This window comes from Pelobates fuscus, chromosome 5, assembly GCF_036172605.1.
Source record: "Pelobates fuscus isolate aPelFus1 chromosome 5, aPelFus1.pri, whole genome shotgun sequence".
Lineage (NCBI taxonomy): Eukaryota > Metazoa > Chordata > Amphibia > Anura > Pelobatidae > Pelobates > Pelobates fuscus.
The window spans coordinates 256,186,479-256,203,239 of NC_086321.1; the positions used below are offsets into that span (position 1 = coordinate 256,186,479).

Genomic DNA, 16,761 nt, shown 5'->3' on the forward strand with positions numbered 1-16,761 from the left:
GGGATAAGATCAAGGTTTTAGAGCAATCAATAATTTGCAGGAATTAAGGAACTCCCTGTATTTTGATCTATCTCCAGAAAACTTCTCGGGATTACAGACAGCAGGGTCACTGGCTGAGTGCATAACGGTATGAGGAGTGTAGGTTTGTAAGTCTCTGACATAAGTAAGAATCCGTTCATTTGTAACCTGGAGATCTTGCATGCCTTGAGCAAGTGTATCGACTCTTTGATTCAGCATAGTAAATTTTGAATCGAAATCTGCTGGATCCATTACAAGGCTGGATTAATCTGTCACGTTCACATAAAGTAAGATGGAGCTCAACTGCAGATTTCAGATTAATTAGATGTGAATGTGATATATTGAGGAAAATAAAGAGATGACAGTTCACTAGAGAATTCACTGATACTGTGTCTTTAATATTTTGATTGAAGAAAACATAGGTACTGTATCTTTAAATACTTCAGTATTGGTGAGTGGATTCTTAGACTATCTTATACAATTGAATTGCAGCAATAATTCAATGAAGGGAAGGTAATGGTGATTAACTTGCAGAGATTTGTTTTAGCTTAATTGGTAGAAAACATATCAGCTGGAGACTGAAGGGTTAATGAATAGGAATTACTCCTATAACGATAGGAGAACGTGCGAGCAGGCTAAAGCTTGAGTACCTGAGCGGCGGTTGGGGGCCCTAAACAAGAATAAGGGGGGACCTATCGTCCTCCCCTGGCCCCCACCCCTGAGCGGTGGGTGGGGGCCCTAAACACAAATTGGGGGGGGACCTAATGTCCTCCCCCCCGGCCCCCACCCCTGAGCGGCGGGTGGGGGCCCTAAATACCAATAGGGGGGGACCCATTGTCCTCCCCCCTGGCCCCCACCCCTGAGCGGCGGGTGGGGGCCCTAAATACCAATAGGGGGGACCTATTGTCCTACCCCCCGGCCCCCACCCCTGAGCGGCGGGTGGGGGCCCTAAATACCAATGGGGGGGACCTATTGTCCTCCCCCCGGCCCCCACCCCTGAGCGGCGGGTGGGGGCCCTAAATAACAATAGGGGGGACCTATTGTCCTCCCCCCGGCCCCCACCCCTGAGCGGCAGGTGGGGGACCTAAAGAAAATGTTGTCCCCCCCAGGTGACTAGGGGTCCCCAAACCCCTAATCACCCCCTCCCCCCCAAAAAAATGATCCCCCTACCTACCCCCCTTACCCTAAAAATAATGAGGGGGGAGTCAATAAAGCTAAAAACCTGTAAATAGATAAAAAATAAACTTACCATTAGATGTCTTCTTTTTTCTAAAATCTTCTTTCTTCAGCCCCCAAAAAGGCCAAATAAAAAGCCAATATAACCGTCGCACTTTGAAAAAAAAAAAAAAAACGAGCGCAAAAAAAATTAATCCTTGTTCACCCTTCGAGGGCACGCCGCGTACTGAGCTCCGCAGGGCGGGTCAAGGCTTATAAAGCCTTGCCACGCCCTGCAATTAGGCTTAGAACACTCTGATTGGTTGGTTTAAGCCAATCAGAGTGCTCTGTGTCATTTTACACAGCGTGGGAAAATTCCAAAGAACTTTCCCACGCTGTGTAAAATGACACAGAGCACTCTGATTGGGTGGATTTCAAGCCACCCAATCAGAGTGCTCTGTGTCATTTTACACAGCGTGGGAAAGTTCTGTAGAATTTTCCCACGCTGTGTAATTTGACTCATAACACTCTGATTGGTGGATTAAGTAACCAATCAGAGAGTTATGAGTCAAATTACACAGCGTGGGAAAATTCCACAGAACTTTCCCACACTGTGTAAAATGACACAGAGCACTCTGATCCACCCAATCAGAGTGCTCTGTCATTTTACAGGCTGCTCACTGTTTAATAGACATACCCCTACTCGCGGTATTGCGAGTAGTGGCACAATTTACTAATACTAAGTCATTTTTACTTAGTATTAGTAAATTTGGCTGATAGACCACAAAAAAAAATAGGGGGAGGACCGAACATCGCATATGTTCGCCAGCCGTGGCAAACGCGAACACGCTATGTTCGCCAGGAACTATTCACCAGCGAACCGTTCGGGACATCACTATTCTTGTACAGAAAGTAGTATTGGAGGTTCTCGAGGAACACTGAACCACCCATCATATGGCAGCAGAGATAATATTCATATTTTTTTTTTTTAACTGTAGTAAGTTGATCTCCTCTTCTTCATCATTGCTTATTTACAAACATAATCTCTTTTGCAGGGGCTAAAGTGTACTGTTAGCACATGTCATTACCTGGATTAGGCTGGAGGTACTCTATTGACTTGGTCATGATTTCCATCACAGCCCTACTCGTCACGTCAACTTTCTGCAAAAAAAAAAAAAGTTGAGGAAAGAACAAAATATAATCAATAACAAGCAAAACCATTTTTTTTTCTAAAATGACGGACAAGATCTTCAAAATTTGCCATAAGCTGGTAAAAAATGTTTTTTGATATTGCACTTTAGAAGGCATCATTAGTATATCTGCGGATTACTAGCTTATTTTCTACTATAATAATAACATCAATTGCCACATATCTCCACGATTCATTATTAAAACCAATCTACATATTATTTTCCATTCATAATACATCAGTCACTGCCTGTAATGTTCTGTTTTGCTTTTCAAACAGAACCCGTCATTATAGGTTTACTTTAAAGAGGCACGCTAAGCAACATACCAACTAAAGACTGTATAGTGGTTGTCAGTAGGTGCCAGTAGTCTTTGGGCACCATTCCCCAGTTTTGTGTTAAACAGATTAAACAATTTAACAAAATGTGGGTTTCCAAAGCACCCATGGCCCATGCCCTGGGGTATCATATTGCTAAAGCAGATATTTCGCTTCTGCTTTCACCACATCAGCAATATTATTATCAACCACTTGTCAACACATATATTGTGCTGTCAATATAGCTCTGTATGCAAAATAATTGATTTACAAGTAAGAGGAGGGACCATATCTTCTACATTTATTTAAAAAAAAAAATCTATATATGTGTTAGAGGGGAGAATTATCTACACATTGCGTTAGCAGAATTACGGTCATTTTAAATTAACTTGTGTGTACCGTCACAGGTACGCTTTAAGACTTGTTTGCACTGCAATCAGCGTTGCTTACATCAGAAGCAGAGTGGTTAAAGGGACACTCCAGGCACCCAGACCACTTCTGCCCATTGGAGTGGTCTGGGTGCCAACTCCCACTACCCTTAACCCTGCAAGTGTAATTATTGCAGTTTTTTATAAACGGCAATAATTACCTTGCAGGGTTAACTCCTCCTCTAGTGGCTGTCTACTAGACAGCCACTAGAGGGCACTTCCGTGTCTATAGCACAGGTTTGTGCTAGAGCGTCGCTGGACGTCCTCATGTTGTGTGAGGACCTTCAGCGTCACTCAATTCCCCATAGAAAAGCATTTTCAATGCTTTCCTATGGAGAGCTCTCATGCTCGTGCACGGCATTGCCGCGCATGCGCATTAGGTCTCCCCGGCCGGCCAGCGGGATCAGTCTCGCCCACCGGCTGACGTAAGGAAGGGAAGGAGTGGCGGTGACCCGAAACCACCGCCGAGCTACATCGGCGGTGGTCTCAGGTAAGTGATCGGGGATGGGAGGGAGAGGGGACCTGCAGTGGAGTGTCCCTTTAAATAAAATTCTTATGAAATTTAATGTAATACAATATATATCATAGCACTCTTCCCAGGTCAGAGGGGAAGACTGAACCTATGCATACTTTTCAATTTACAAGACAATCTAATAAATTGAAAAGATTTTTTTTTTTTTAATTGCTAGGAATCAGTGTTTAGAGTTTAATGTTTACATCTTACAATGCAGCATCAGCAACTGATCAATAAAGATTTCTGACTTTCGTCCACAATCGAAACAGTCTTCAAAGCGAATAGTAAATGTTATAGAGTTACAATAGGAGCTAACTTGAGATTTAGTAATCTTGTCATGCTCGACATGTCAATAGCACAAGGTTAATGAAAAAAAAAATTAAAAAAGATAATTGACACTGTTGTAGGCTTTTCAATTACAACACAGGATGAAAGTTATAGACAACCAAGTGTATTGATGATGCTAGGTGACTGCTGTATGATAAATTGTAATTGTCCTTGTGGCCAGTACAGCATGTGCAGGTTACTTTAAAAAAACCTCAAATCAAACATTTCAGATACTGTGCATATATGTTATCTTATTGATTTTGCAGTTAGAGAGTTTATTTGTTCTTTTATTAGTTTAATTGATTAAAAAGGAATTGTTAGTTAATATTGCTTGCACAACTCAAGTCACAGGATGTTTGTTCTACTGATGACCAACTATTTCAGTGTTCTTCTGCGATAATTATTTGCGTTCCTTTATGTACAAGTCAAGTATTTCCAATACCAACCTCACACAAACCTATATGGCGGTTTTCTGAAGAACCCAAGAATACATGTGGCAGCTAGCATCACAAAGTATCCTAATTTAATTGATTGTTACAGTCTAACCATTCACAGCTCTGTGTTCTGATAACATTGTGGCATTTAGAGCAGTGCAGTATGGGTAACCAGCAGGTGCCTACAAATGTCATTAAAATCGTTCTAAAAAGAAAATCTATTCACAAAAGGTTCCCTTTATTCTTAGTTTTCCTTCTTACTGGCAGAAACACGTTGCAATCAGACTTGGTGAAGGCGGTACCAGGCTCACACATGCTAGATGCGTGGGAGTGCTAATGACATGGTACAGGGCAGTATTATTTTGCTTGTGCACTTACTTATAAATACCACATGCAGCAGAAAGGTGTTATTGTGATGCACCTGTACTTTTGTACGGCTCTGCGGGAAACGTGGTGTCATGATGAAAGTAGGAGAGCTGTTTTTGCTATTGCTGGTTATTTGTACCAAGGTTTTGACAGGACCTTAATTATGTCTCCGGATGTTTGACATAAAAAATTATATCACTCCGTGACTATCACAGCAAACAATTACAGCTGTTTCCTATAGTTCTATTGGTAGGCTATTAGTGTGTTTCAGTTCTCTCCATTACTACATTACAAATTATACTATAGACTCTGCTACAATGCTTTACTTCATTATTAGTATAGTTAAAAAGTAAAAGGCAGTTATTTCCCCCTGTTGCTAGCTTTCAGCTGTGAATAAAAAAAAAAGGTTAATCCATTTTTGTTTTATTCATGAACCTCAGTTAACATTGATAGGTGTCCCCTGCTGGTATCAGCTTTGAATGACATTCTGTTTTGGTTACACGGGTCTCCTGTTGGTTTGCTCCCTCAGGGGTGACAGTCTTGGCTTGGCTCACTGAACAGGAGATATCTGCATGTCACCTCTCATATCATCCAAACCCCTGTCCCTTTAATATCATTCCACTGCAACATCAGATATTTTTCTATCCTTAACACACAATTCATCTCGCTTTTCTGGTGTCTTTCCGACATGCCTTAAATATGTTACTGTCATTCCAATCCTTAAAAGACCATCTCTTTAACCACCTTTGCCACATCCATATTCCCTATTACCTCAGGCTTGTACGTAATTTCTCTGCCCATATTTTGGTGAATTAGAGCCCAGGAAACCAGGTTTCTCCTAGGCACCCTTCACCTTGCGGTCAATGGGTCCAAAAAATGGCTTAGGTGCCACTTGTCTGTATTTGACAGATGTCCAAGGTGTTGGTCCATTCCACTGTCCTTTCTCGCCTTGACTACTGTAATCCGCTTCTCAGTGGTCTTTTGTGCTCCCAACTTGCGCCGTTACAGTCCATAATGAATGCGGCGGCGAGGCTCATCTTCCTGTCCGCCCGCACCTCCCATGCCTCACCCTTCTGTCAGTCCCTACATTAGCTTCCTATAAAATATAGAGCTTAATTTAAAATTCTGGTTCTTGCTTTCAAATCTCTACATAATGCTGCTCCCATCTATCTATCCTCCCTTATACACAATTATGTCCCGTCTAGGCCCTTACGATCTGCTGAAGACCTACGTCTATCTTCTGTCCGTACTCCCACCTCTGATGCTCGCCTTCAAGATTTCTCAAGGGCTGCACCGTTCCTGTGGAACTCGCTTCCCTCCTCCGTTAGATGCTCAGCCAGTCTCCACTTCTTCAAAAAAGCGTATCAATTAAACTGTTAATAGCTCCCAACTGATTCCTCTTCTGCAACTGTCACTAGTCTAATACTATCCTTACCTTTTTGTGTCATTATACCCCACTCCCTCTAGCATGTAAGCTCATTGAGCAGGGCCCTCAACCCCTCTGTTCCTGTGTGTCCAACTTGTCTGGTTACAACTACATGTCGGTTCGTCCACCCATTGTAAAGCGCTGCGGAATTTGACGGCGCTTTATAAATATCATAATAATAATAATAATATCTAGGAGACGACACACTTGACTACATCATTGAAAGGCACAGAAATCTAAAGATAAAATTAGAGAGTCAATCTCTGTTTTCAGTTGCCGTAGACATTATTAGTGGTACAAACTTAAAAAATAGCAATGAAGTTGAAAAATGTGCAATAATTTGTAGTTCAGAATACATATCCGATGTTGAAATTCAGATGGAAACAAGCCCTAACCTAGACCAACTACTATAGAAGGAGAGTTTACTAATTTACTACATTTGACTCTTTCAGATACATCCAGATAATCCCAGTTATATTGGGTATTATTGCCATGTTGGAAGGATAAACACAGATCTACACACCAGTCAAGCCATCAGACTTGCTTTTCCCACAGAAATCTGAAATGTGCAGTGATGTTACTACTGCAGGCGATTCTGGGTGGGCATATGCAAATGAATTTAAAATGGAATGAGTCAAAAATGTGATTCTTTGTTGAACATGGATTCCTTGGAATTTGTGTTTGCTGTATACAACAGCTTTGAAACAACTCAGGAAGAGATGCAAAGCCAATAAATCACTCATGGACAGCTGTTTCATTGTTAATAAATCTCCCCACTCACCAATGGGCAGCGGGTGGTAGCCTAAGTGACAATTGAGGGGGCCCATTGTCCCCCCACCCATGAGCACAATGTAAAAGGGGGGGACCTACTGTCTCCCCCCAGCCCCCACCCATGGGTGGTGATTGGGGGCCCAAGTAACAATGGGGGAAAAATAGATCCCCCCCCAATTTTAACTTATTTCCCCCACCCGCCGCTCATGGGTGGGGGCCGAGGGGTGGGCAATAGGTCCCCCCCCCATTGTAACTTAAGGGCCCCCACCCGCCGCACATGGGCGTTCGAATGCCGAATGAAGCAGCAGGAGGAAGGTGAGAATTGTGGAAAAATTGTTTTGACCACAGGAAAGCGAGGGAGAGAGGGAGAGAAGAGAAAGCGATTGAAGAAAGGTTTGGTATGACAGTGCCGCTTTAAAGATTTATACCGAGACATTCCTAGACTGTCCTACAGCCACAAGATACTAGTATTTACAACCAATGAGTCTTGAGGTTGTTTTTTTTTTTTTTTTTTTTTAATTCTTTATTTTTGTTGTGCAATGACAAAATGACAGACAAGCTCGTGGTGCCCCAAGAGCAATCCTTGAGCGAATATTCACTTGTAACAATAGGAGCATTGGGTTAAACTGCACAATTTTTATAATATGATAACTTTAGTGTAACCAGTACGTTTAATAATTCTGCGCTTTAGGTTTGGCTAGACTTTCCTTGGTTCTCGTTAACTTTGCGACCTAGTATATCTCATTAGGATATTGAGACTGATAAAGGGCACATTGCTCTAAGCTGTACTTTATCGTCCCTACTCTTGTTAAGGCATTACTAGGATACATACTGCATCATGCGTGATTGCAAATAGTAGGCTATAAGCTTCATGCAATTAAGTGACATTTAGAATTTGGCGCTAACAGGTATAAACAGTAGGAGAAACATGCTAAATTAGAACTGGTGAGGCAAACAACTAGGAAATGCCACTGGGCAATAGAAAACATGCTTCAGCATACATTCCTTTAAAGTCCCATATGTGGTGTAAACATAGTGCTGGGTAGGTTGCAACATAGCAGACATGTCTTGCGGGCCCGTCAGCCTATGCCTTGTGTCAGGTAAGTCCCGTCTCCGCTATCTCCAGCCTCCTCGATGGGGTTCCTCTCCCCTGCTCTCGTGCAGTAAGGCACGCGTTGCCACACTTGGGCAGGCTGTCTCTCGACAGTGTCTCGAGTTTGCCCACCGCAGGTCACGTACCTGCAACCGCATGGTCTGTAGGCTGATAGAGCAAGTGAGCTGTGTCGGGATACAGTGTGTTCGGGTGTAGGCCGTCTTCCTGAATTACGTCTCAGCTGGGTAATGCCGCAGTGGTTCAGAGCCGGGAGTCCTCTCCCTCCCCGGAGCTGTGCGAGAGCTGGTGCTAGTCGGCCGTGAGCCTGGGAGCCATCGTGGCCCAGGCTCAACCCCTTCGGGGTGGTGCGGGGAGTCTTGCCAGGTCGCTTGGGTGGTCGCTGCTTTGTACTCCGCCAGTGTGGCCGGCACCTCTTGGGAGCGCCCCGTACTGCTCTCAGCCCGGGAGGGCCACGGGTGTGTGATGTGGTAGCGTGGGTCTTAGAGTGGCCCTGAGGCGGACTCCCATTCCTCTGCTTACTTGCGACTCCAGCCCGTATGGTAGGGTGTCGGCGAGGCTCTTCAGGCTGCAAACACGCCTGCAGCTTGGCCCAGAAGCGTTCGAAGATCGCAGTAATGGGGTCTATTGCTTGGTTCCAGGTATCTGCCACACCATGGTGTTGTCGTCGTTTGTTAGACACTCTTGTGACTGCTTGATCCGCCATCTTAGGTGCACCCTTCTCCCTCTCGCTTGTGTAGGTCTGTATGCCTGTCGTCGGGTGTGGGGTTCGGGGCAACCCACCTGGCGGGGACCGGGATATCCCCCACCGGTCCATAGGGGGGGGGGGGTGCGTGGTTTGCACTCGTGCATTGCGGGTGGCATCTGGCGGGAAGGCGGCCGTCCTTCCCCCTCTAGGCCTCAGTTTGCTGCCACTTTTCCCGGTCGGGTCGGGTGTTACTTGTGGTGTCGGCATGACCGTGGCTGCCTTCTCTTGCCCATGGGCTGGTGCTTGAGTGGATCGCAGCATTTGGGCTCGGGTAATCCGGTAGTTTTGGGCCTGCACTGCGGGAGCTCGTGTAGAGTGCGTCCAGTCTGTTACTCGGCTCGGCTCCGCCCCCGAGGTTTTTTTTTTTTTAATAATAAAATCACACTGATTGCTTGTATAAACCTGGTAATCATTACATTTTAAGAAATATTCTACTATTTCAAAGATCAAGACATTTGAGAGGTCATTAAAAAAGGTTTATCCCATACTACACCCCCAAACCTTCTGCAACATATCAGGACCATTGTGGATTGATGGAATTAGAGATCATTATATAGTAGAGTCACTATGATTCGCAATGTTATCTCACACCTCTTTGACCTCTATTTTTCACACATCAGCCCACATCCTTGTGGCCTTATTCTTATAGTAGGTTTGTAAGCATTTTATATGAACCTTTAAAAAGCACTACTCTAGACCACATAACTTCTAGGGATGGGGAAAAATTTGCATGGGGAAAAATTTCGGTTCGGTTCGGCATTCCGAAATTCGGGACTTCGGCCATTCGGTTTGACACTTCGGGACTTTTCTTGCAGCCACTAAGTAGATAACTCCCTAATTCCCACGGTATTTGGGAGCTATCTACCAAAAGGCTGAAAGATCTAAATTGGTCTTTCAGCCAAATTTACTAATACTAAGTAAAAATTACTTAGTATTAGTACATTTTGCCCCTACTCGCTATATCGCCTGTAGCTGCTCACTGTAAAAAAAAAACCTAAAAAACCTAAAAAAAAAAACAAAACAACCTATTGTCCTCCCCTCGGCCCCCACCCCTGAGCGGCAGGTGGGGGCCCTAAGTTAGAATTGGGGGGACCTATTGTCTTCCCCCCCATCCCCCACCCCTGAGCGGTGGGTGGGGCCCTAAATATCAATAAGGAGGGGGGAGCTATTGTCCTCCCCCCGGCCCCCACCCCTGAGCAGCGGTTGGGGCTCTAAATATCAATAAGGGGGGGACCTATTGTCCTCCCCCCGGCCCCCACTCCTGAGTGGCGGGTGGGGCCCCTAAATAACACTCTGATTGGTTACTTTCAACCCACCAATCAGAGAGTTAGGAGTCAAATTACACAGCGTGGGAAAATTCCAAAGTACTTTCCCACGCTGTGTAAAATGACTCTGATTGGTGGATTTCAAGCCAACCAATCAGAGTGCTGTGACAGGTAAATGTAGAGACTTACCTGTCAGTCTCTTCATTTACCTGTCATAGCACTCTGATTGGATGGCTTAAACCCACCAATCAGAGTGCTCTGAGCCTAATTGCAGGGCGGGGCAAGGCTTTTTTTTTGTTTTAGTTTTTTTTACAGTGAGCAGCCACAGGCTGCTCACTGTTTACTAGACATGCCCCTACTCGCGGTATAGCGAGTAGGGGCATAATTTACTAATACTAAGTAATCTTTACTTAGTATTAGAAAATTTGGCTGAAAGACCAATTTAGGTCTTTCAGCCTTTTAGTAGATAGCTCCCTAATACCGTGGGAATTAGGGAGATATCTACTTAGGCTAAGTAACTTACATGTTATATGAATGTATGTTACTTGATTGTTGTAAGTGTTGCAAATGCTTACAGCTGAATCCTGGCTATGTTTGTATACTTTTTATTTAAAATTGTATACAGTGTAACATTTTCATTCTTAAACTGGGTAAGTATATTAGTACTTAGGCAATACTGTGCTTTGGAAATTCGGGACTTCAGCAATTCAGCTATTCGGACATTCAGAAGTACCCGAATATCTGAATTGCCCAAAATTCGTCCGAATTTGAATTCGGACCGCAACGAATTGCACATGTCTAATAACTTCATGGGAATTAAGTCACTATGTAGTCTTGACTCCTTTGCCTCATCCTCCAGCAGTGTTAATTTTATCGACTAGAAATTTTAGTCAACTAATATTTTTGAGATTTAGTCGACTAAAACTATAACAAGTCAGATGACTAAAATACGACTAAAACTAAAATGGCGTTTTAGTCAGAATACTATGACTAAAATTAAATTGAAATTTGCGACCAAAATTAACAGCACAGAGGGACTGTGGAAAGGGCAAAAGGGACAGACCAGGGCTTGGTAGAGAGACACTTAGAGCAGCTGGGAGGACACAAAAGAGAGAAGGGCTTGTGGAAAGGGGCAAACGAGACAGAAGCTTTAACTAAATCCATTGATTTTGAATGCATCCATTTTTATAAAGATATATACACATTTTATATATTATATATTTTTCATGGAGTGAGATATATTTATTATAGGGAGAACCCCTTGCATTCTTTATTTTTTATATACTCCCAATTTTTACAATATATTTATATATTTTTATATGAGTGTTTGTATCTTTTGGGTGCGCACATTTCCCTCCCTCTTGCTAACTTTGCACATTTTCTACTATGTATTCTTTCCATTTTTATTGACATTCACATAATCTCACCGTTTCCATTATGCTGTTATAAGTTTGATATACATATGTTTTATTTTAATTTATATATTTCCTTTTTAATTTCTTATCTGTATTATTTGTCCATTTTTACTTTTATCTTTTGTCATATAATTATACATTTAATCACTTTTATCGTTCAATATTGCTTTTTTTTTTTTTTTGTCCTGTATATATGGTATTAAAATGAATTGCTCTAAGGGACGGAGCAAGCTGCAGACCAGCACGGACGCATATTGGAAAGCTCTGTACCAACGCAAGCAAAACACCCGATTTACTGGCGGAAATTGGGCACCTACCTCTCCCATATTTTGTCTACCTGTCGGGTAGGTGATGATGGGTAAGACAAACAAAAAACCGAGACCAGAAAAACTCCCTCACAGCTACGACATCGATGAACGCCTGCGGAACTCACAGAAGGCCGCATGGGAGAAAATGGCGCTGGGTTAAGACGGATTTTCCGACTCCTCAGAGGAAGCCTACCCAGACCCGGGAAAAGGCGCCACGATAAATCCGCCCAAAGGGCATAAGACCAAGACACCTCCAGCAGGAGACCCGGTCACCGCAGCCTTGTTGACAAAAATTTTCACAGAATTCAGGTAAGACTTAGCTGCCGACCGAGCAAGTTTCAAGGAGGCCATAGAGGGGGCCACTAGGAGGCCTAATCTCCTAGAGGCCACTGCAGGCTCCCAAGACACACATATAACTATTCTGGAACAGAGAATCTCAGACCTCCACAAACAACAATTTGGCACAGCCGAGAAAGTGGAGACCATGGAGGACCACAGAAGGAAAAATAACTTAAAGATCAGAGGGGTACCTGATGACATAAGACTTGCTGACCTCCCACACTACGTGGGGCACCTATTGGCAACATTACTACAACCTAAACAGGCAAAACTTGTGAAGCTAGACGGATTGTTCTGCCTGCCTAAATCGGCAAAAGCACCCCCAACTGCTACAGCAGACCTTATTGTGAGGTTTCAAACCCTTCAAGACAAGACCGCATTATTAGCAGCGGCCTGAGGGAAAACCCCTCTGTCATTCGAGGACTGCCATATATTTCTGTTCCCTGACTTGACGAGGAGCACACTAAGCTGGCGCAAATCGCTTCAACCTAGCCTACAACACCGGAGATCCAAAAGTATCCCCTACTGCTGGGGAGTGCCACGTCTCATCACCTTCACATTTCAAGGGACTACCTACCGGGCGAGGAGCCCACAGGAACTAGACTCACTTCTGGGCCTGTTGGCTCCGTGACCACCCTGACCCAGGTAGACCCCACTACAGTAAGGGACTTTATACCCAGATCGTCTTGACGCACTACGCCAGCGGGCGACACAGCCTGAGAGATCTATACTGAACGGACGATTTTATCCACAAATGCCACAAATTCCGCTACCACAACCTGTGCTATACTCTCCAAGTTATAAATGTGATTTTGCTTAATGGTTATTACTTTGCTTTTGATCTCTTAATCTTAAAAACCTTATATCTAGAAACGTTAGAGTGGGCTCATATATCTCCCCATTTACAGTCTCTTGTCATTCAAATACAGCCTTATGAAAGTGGACCCGCAAATAGTGCGGTCATATGGAAGAGATGTTCATTCTAACGCTGGCTCCAATTTATCCTCCCCCACCCCCACTCCGCATTACCCATAAAAGAGCTAAGATAACATACTGACGTAAATCCTTGGAGGCCTATGCGAGATATACCGTTACTGAATATACCTAATTAATGTGCCCAATGGGGCTTATCTTATGGTATTATACCTGTTGACTAACTTGTTTTAAAAAAATCACTCTGCGTGATGCTAAGCACAAGCCGATAACTATGCTTTTACTACTGTATGTGAACCCTAAGTGCAACAGCCCACATAATGTATTTCTTTTTAACATGCTGAGTGACCAAAATAAAGAATTTAAAAAAAATGTATTGCTCTGCTTCTTTTACAGAGATTTAAGTTAAAACACTTGTGGCTAAACACACATTCATAATACCGGAACTATTAAGCTAATGCCGTGCATTCCACCGAGATGAGAGAGGAAGTGATGTCACGCGGAAAACCGGAAGGGACGTTACGCGATTTGAAAACGGACCACAGGTGATTTTTAGAAGATGGGAGATATAAAAAGACGAACATTTGGGGGGCGGAGCCTGAAAGCCGATCAGAGCGGCCGCACTGTGGATGAGCTCCTAGCAAAATGGCCCAAAACCTGTTAATAAAACCAAAAAAAACCCTACAAAGCTCCACACAGACTGCTACTCAGCCCAAGCAACACGGGTAAAACATGGAGACGAAGATAAAAAAGACGCTGAGCAAAACAGGCAACCGTGACCGGGAGAGAGACCTGAGGCCTAATGGCGGCCTACTCAGAAGGCACAGGGGAGACGGCCGATCCCCCAGCCAACTGCAGCCCACATTGCTGGAGGTTTCCCTGGAACACCGCTTCACCCCCCCCCGCCGGTGAGGGATATCCCGGCAACCAAAGCATGTAACTCTAGATGAAAGCACCAACCTCGGCTTACCAACGCCGCAGAGCCAGCAACAATCAACATGGCGGCAGCCATGCGGGCCTCAACATCCGAGACCTGCCTGCTCCCACTGTCGGAAAGGCTAAACCGACTATTCGCAAGCTTCTGGGCCAAGATCACGAGCCGCGGGGTCACTCCGGAGGAAGTGCCAGCGGCATCAGCCCCAAGAGACCCCAAAACAAACCCGAGAGGGACCTGGGCAGCAGGGAGAAGGAGGCGGGAAGCCCGAAACAAGCTACGACACTTCCACGCTCGACCACGGGTGAGTCGCAGAAACCCTCCAAAGGGACTCATCCAGAGGCTACCCCTGCAATACTCCCCCCTCAAGCATCCTGCCCCATCGGAGAGACAGCGCTGCACCGGGAGGCCCCGCAACCCCCCAGCCCCAGAGAACCACAAGGGACTTTCCTACACCCACCGCCAAAAAGCACCAGCGACTGAAAAAGACTGGTTCATCGCCCAAAGATCAAGACCACCTACAGCCTTCACAACGCCTAACGGCGGCTCCAGCAGCAGCGCCAGCATGACACAGAGGGCAGCAGAGGCCGGCCTATCCAACCAACCCATATCCCAATGTGGACTTATGCCATTTAAACCTACTGGCCATCCGCTAACAGGCATTGGCTGAGCATCCCCAGACGGACACTCTAAACACAGACTCGCTCGAGTCATCTCCCGGGACTGAGGCGATACACCACCCTACGCAATAGTATACATAACCCACAACATATATCAAGCACAGACACTCACACACCTCTATAGGCTAGAACTAAGATAAGGCCAGGGACTAATGAAAGTATTTAGAAAACTGGGCAGACTAGATGGGCCGAATGGTTCTTATCTGCCGTCACATTCTATGTTTCTATGTTCTATGTAACTGCTGCCAAAGAAACCTGATGTCCCCATCTTAAACAAAGCAGAGGTAGCTTTTGCACATAAGCAATTAAGGTCCATTTTTCTGAACGCAGGCGACTACACTCCACACACTTAGGCAGCTCAGGGGTTAACCACATGACTGACACTAAACAGACACACTTAACCTCCTACTAGAAGACACACAACCCTTCTGCACTCAACATATCCAAACCCCAACATAGCTCTATCCATCACACAATATATGGATATCTAAGTCAACAGAAAACCAGCACGCTACTCACTAACATCTCGCTACTCACTCAAACTGAATTACAAACGCAAAGCTTGTGCATATATAGTCTAAGCTACACCTTCAATTTCACTCACATGCCTAGCAAGTCTATACAGTTAGACACGCAACCCCAGCTCAGACTGGACGTGATTATTTTGATTGTTTTGTTTGTTAATACGCCTGTTTATAATTTGCTATTACTTGTGTTCAAAAAAACAAAAAAAAGTGCAGCATACCATGATGATGCGAACCGCCATGTTGTTACTCTTTCTATAAAGCCATGTGATAATGTTGAAATGTACATTTAACACTGCACTCAAAAATAAAGAAAAAACACTTAAAAAAAAAAAAAAAAAAGACGAACATTTGAACTGATCATCCGCACTGGAAGAAGGCTTACCTAGCCGAAATGCGTCTGCTGCATTTTCATATTATACATTGTTTTTATACTCCCAATTACGGTCTGTGAGGTTGTGAGCGGAACCCTGGTTTTCTTTACCTTTTGTATTTATGCACTTTTAGTTCCACTCCCATTCTATTTAAGTACCTTCAGTTTTTCAAGTTGTATTTAAGTCTATATTTTGATCATACATCTGAAGTCGCATCTTCTGCTACCTAATCAGTGGATTCGTAAGCCAGCATTGGCACCCTCAAGCCTGCTATACAGAGCCTGGTACAGCTCTGAGCCATGTGAGTGGTAGTTCTACCACTACATCCGCGTACGGTTGTATAATTTATTATTCACTTTTATAGCACCGGTTATTTGTGTATACATTGATATTTACTCTGTATTTTGTACTTTTCGATATATACAGCAATGAAAAACTAGAGTGCTCAGGCAAAAATAAAAAAATAAAAAGATTCAGGCACAGTGAGCTATGTAGAGCAGATTAGCTTATTTGTGGAAGTGTATTTTGGTGACAGAGCCATTTAAAGATTTAGAAGCGTGAAACATATCACAAAGATGATGTATTAACAACTCGGCACAATTTGAGAATGACTGCAGATGTCTGAAAAATTTTCTGTAATCAAAGAGGTGTGGAGGGAAGCTTTCTTAAATGCATTGCTGTCTTCTGAAAATAAATATTTCACCAGGGCAGAATTTATTTTGATGTAAAATGTAGAATCCTCAAACCATTAAATAAACAAAAAACAGTTAAAAGGTGTTAAATGTAGCTTAACTAGGTTGTCGTGGCAATGTAAGCCCAGTTGATATTATACCTAGCTAGAACTACAGACGAATATCAAGTACTCAGCTCCCTATGCTAGGTTAACTTGACAACCCGAGCAATCCCCAACTTGTACCGCCTAAAGCAAAAGTTAGCATAAATCACACGAAAGCTTAACCTGGTTCACCCCAGAGGTATCCCCAATTATAAAGCTGCTCACGAACGCCTAAGGCTGGCTCACCTGCCTCGCTAACTAGAGCCCCATGCTAAACATCTTGTTCCCTATCGTGGTTTCCTCAAATTTCATATTTACCAAGTACAATCGCTGCCAGAGAATAGACTGCACCTATTTGTCAGACAAAGTTTGCAAGCTAAGCATCTAGGTGGTTTCGTTTTTTTCTTCATAG

General features: G+C 43.9%; 1 protein-coding gene across 1 annotated transcript in view; it reads right to left on the minus strand.

The window, feature by feature from the left end:
* SH3GL2 (SH3 domain containing GRB2 like 2, endophilin A1) overlaps positions 1-16,761 on the minus strand; it is a 224,968-nt gene that overhangs the window by 38,789 nt on the left and 169,418 nt on the right. The window contains exon 3 of the mRNA XM_063457243.1: positions 2,262-2,334. Within this exon, the coding sequence (XP_063313313.1) occupies positions 2,262-2,334 (73 nt within the window). The remainder of the gene's footprint in view (positions 1-2,261; positions 2,335-16,761) is intronic.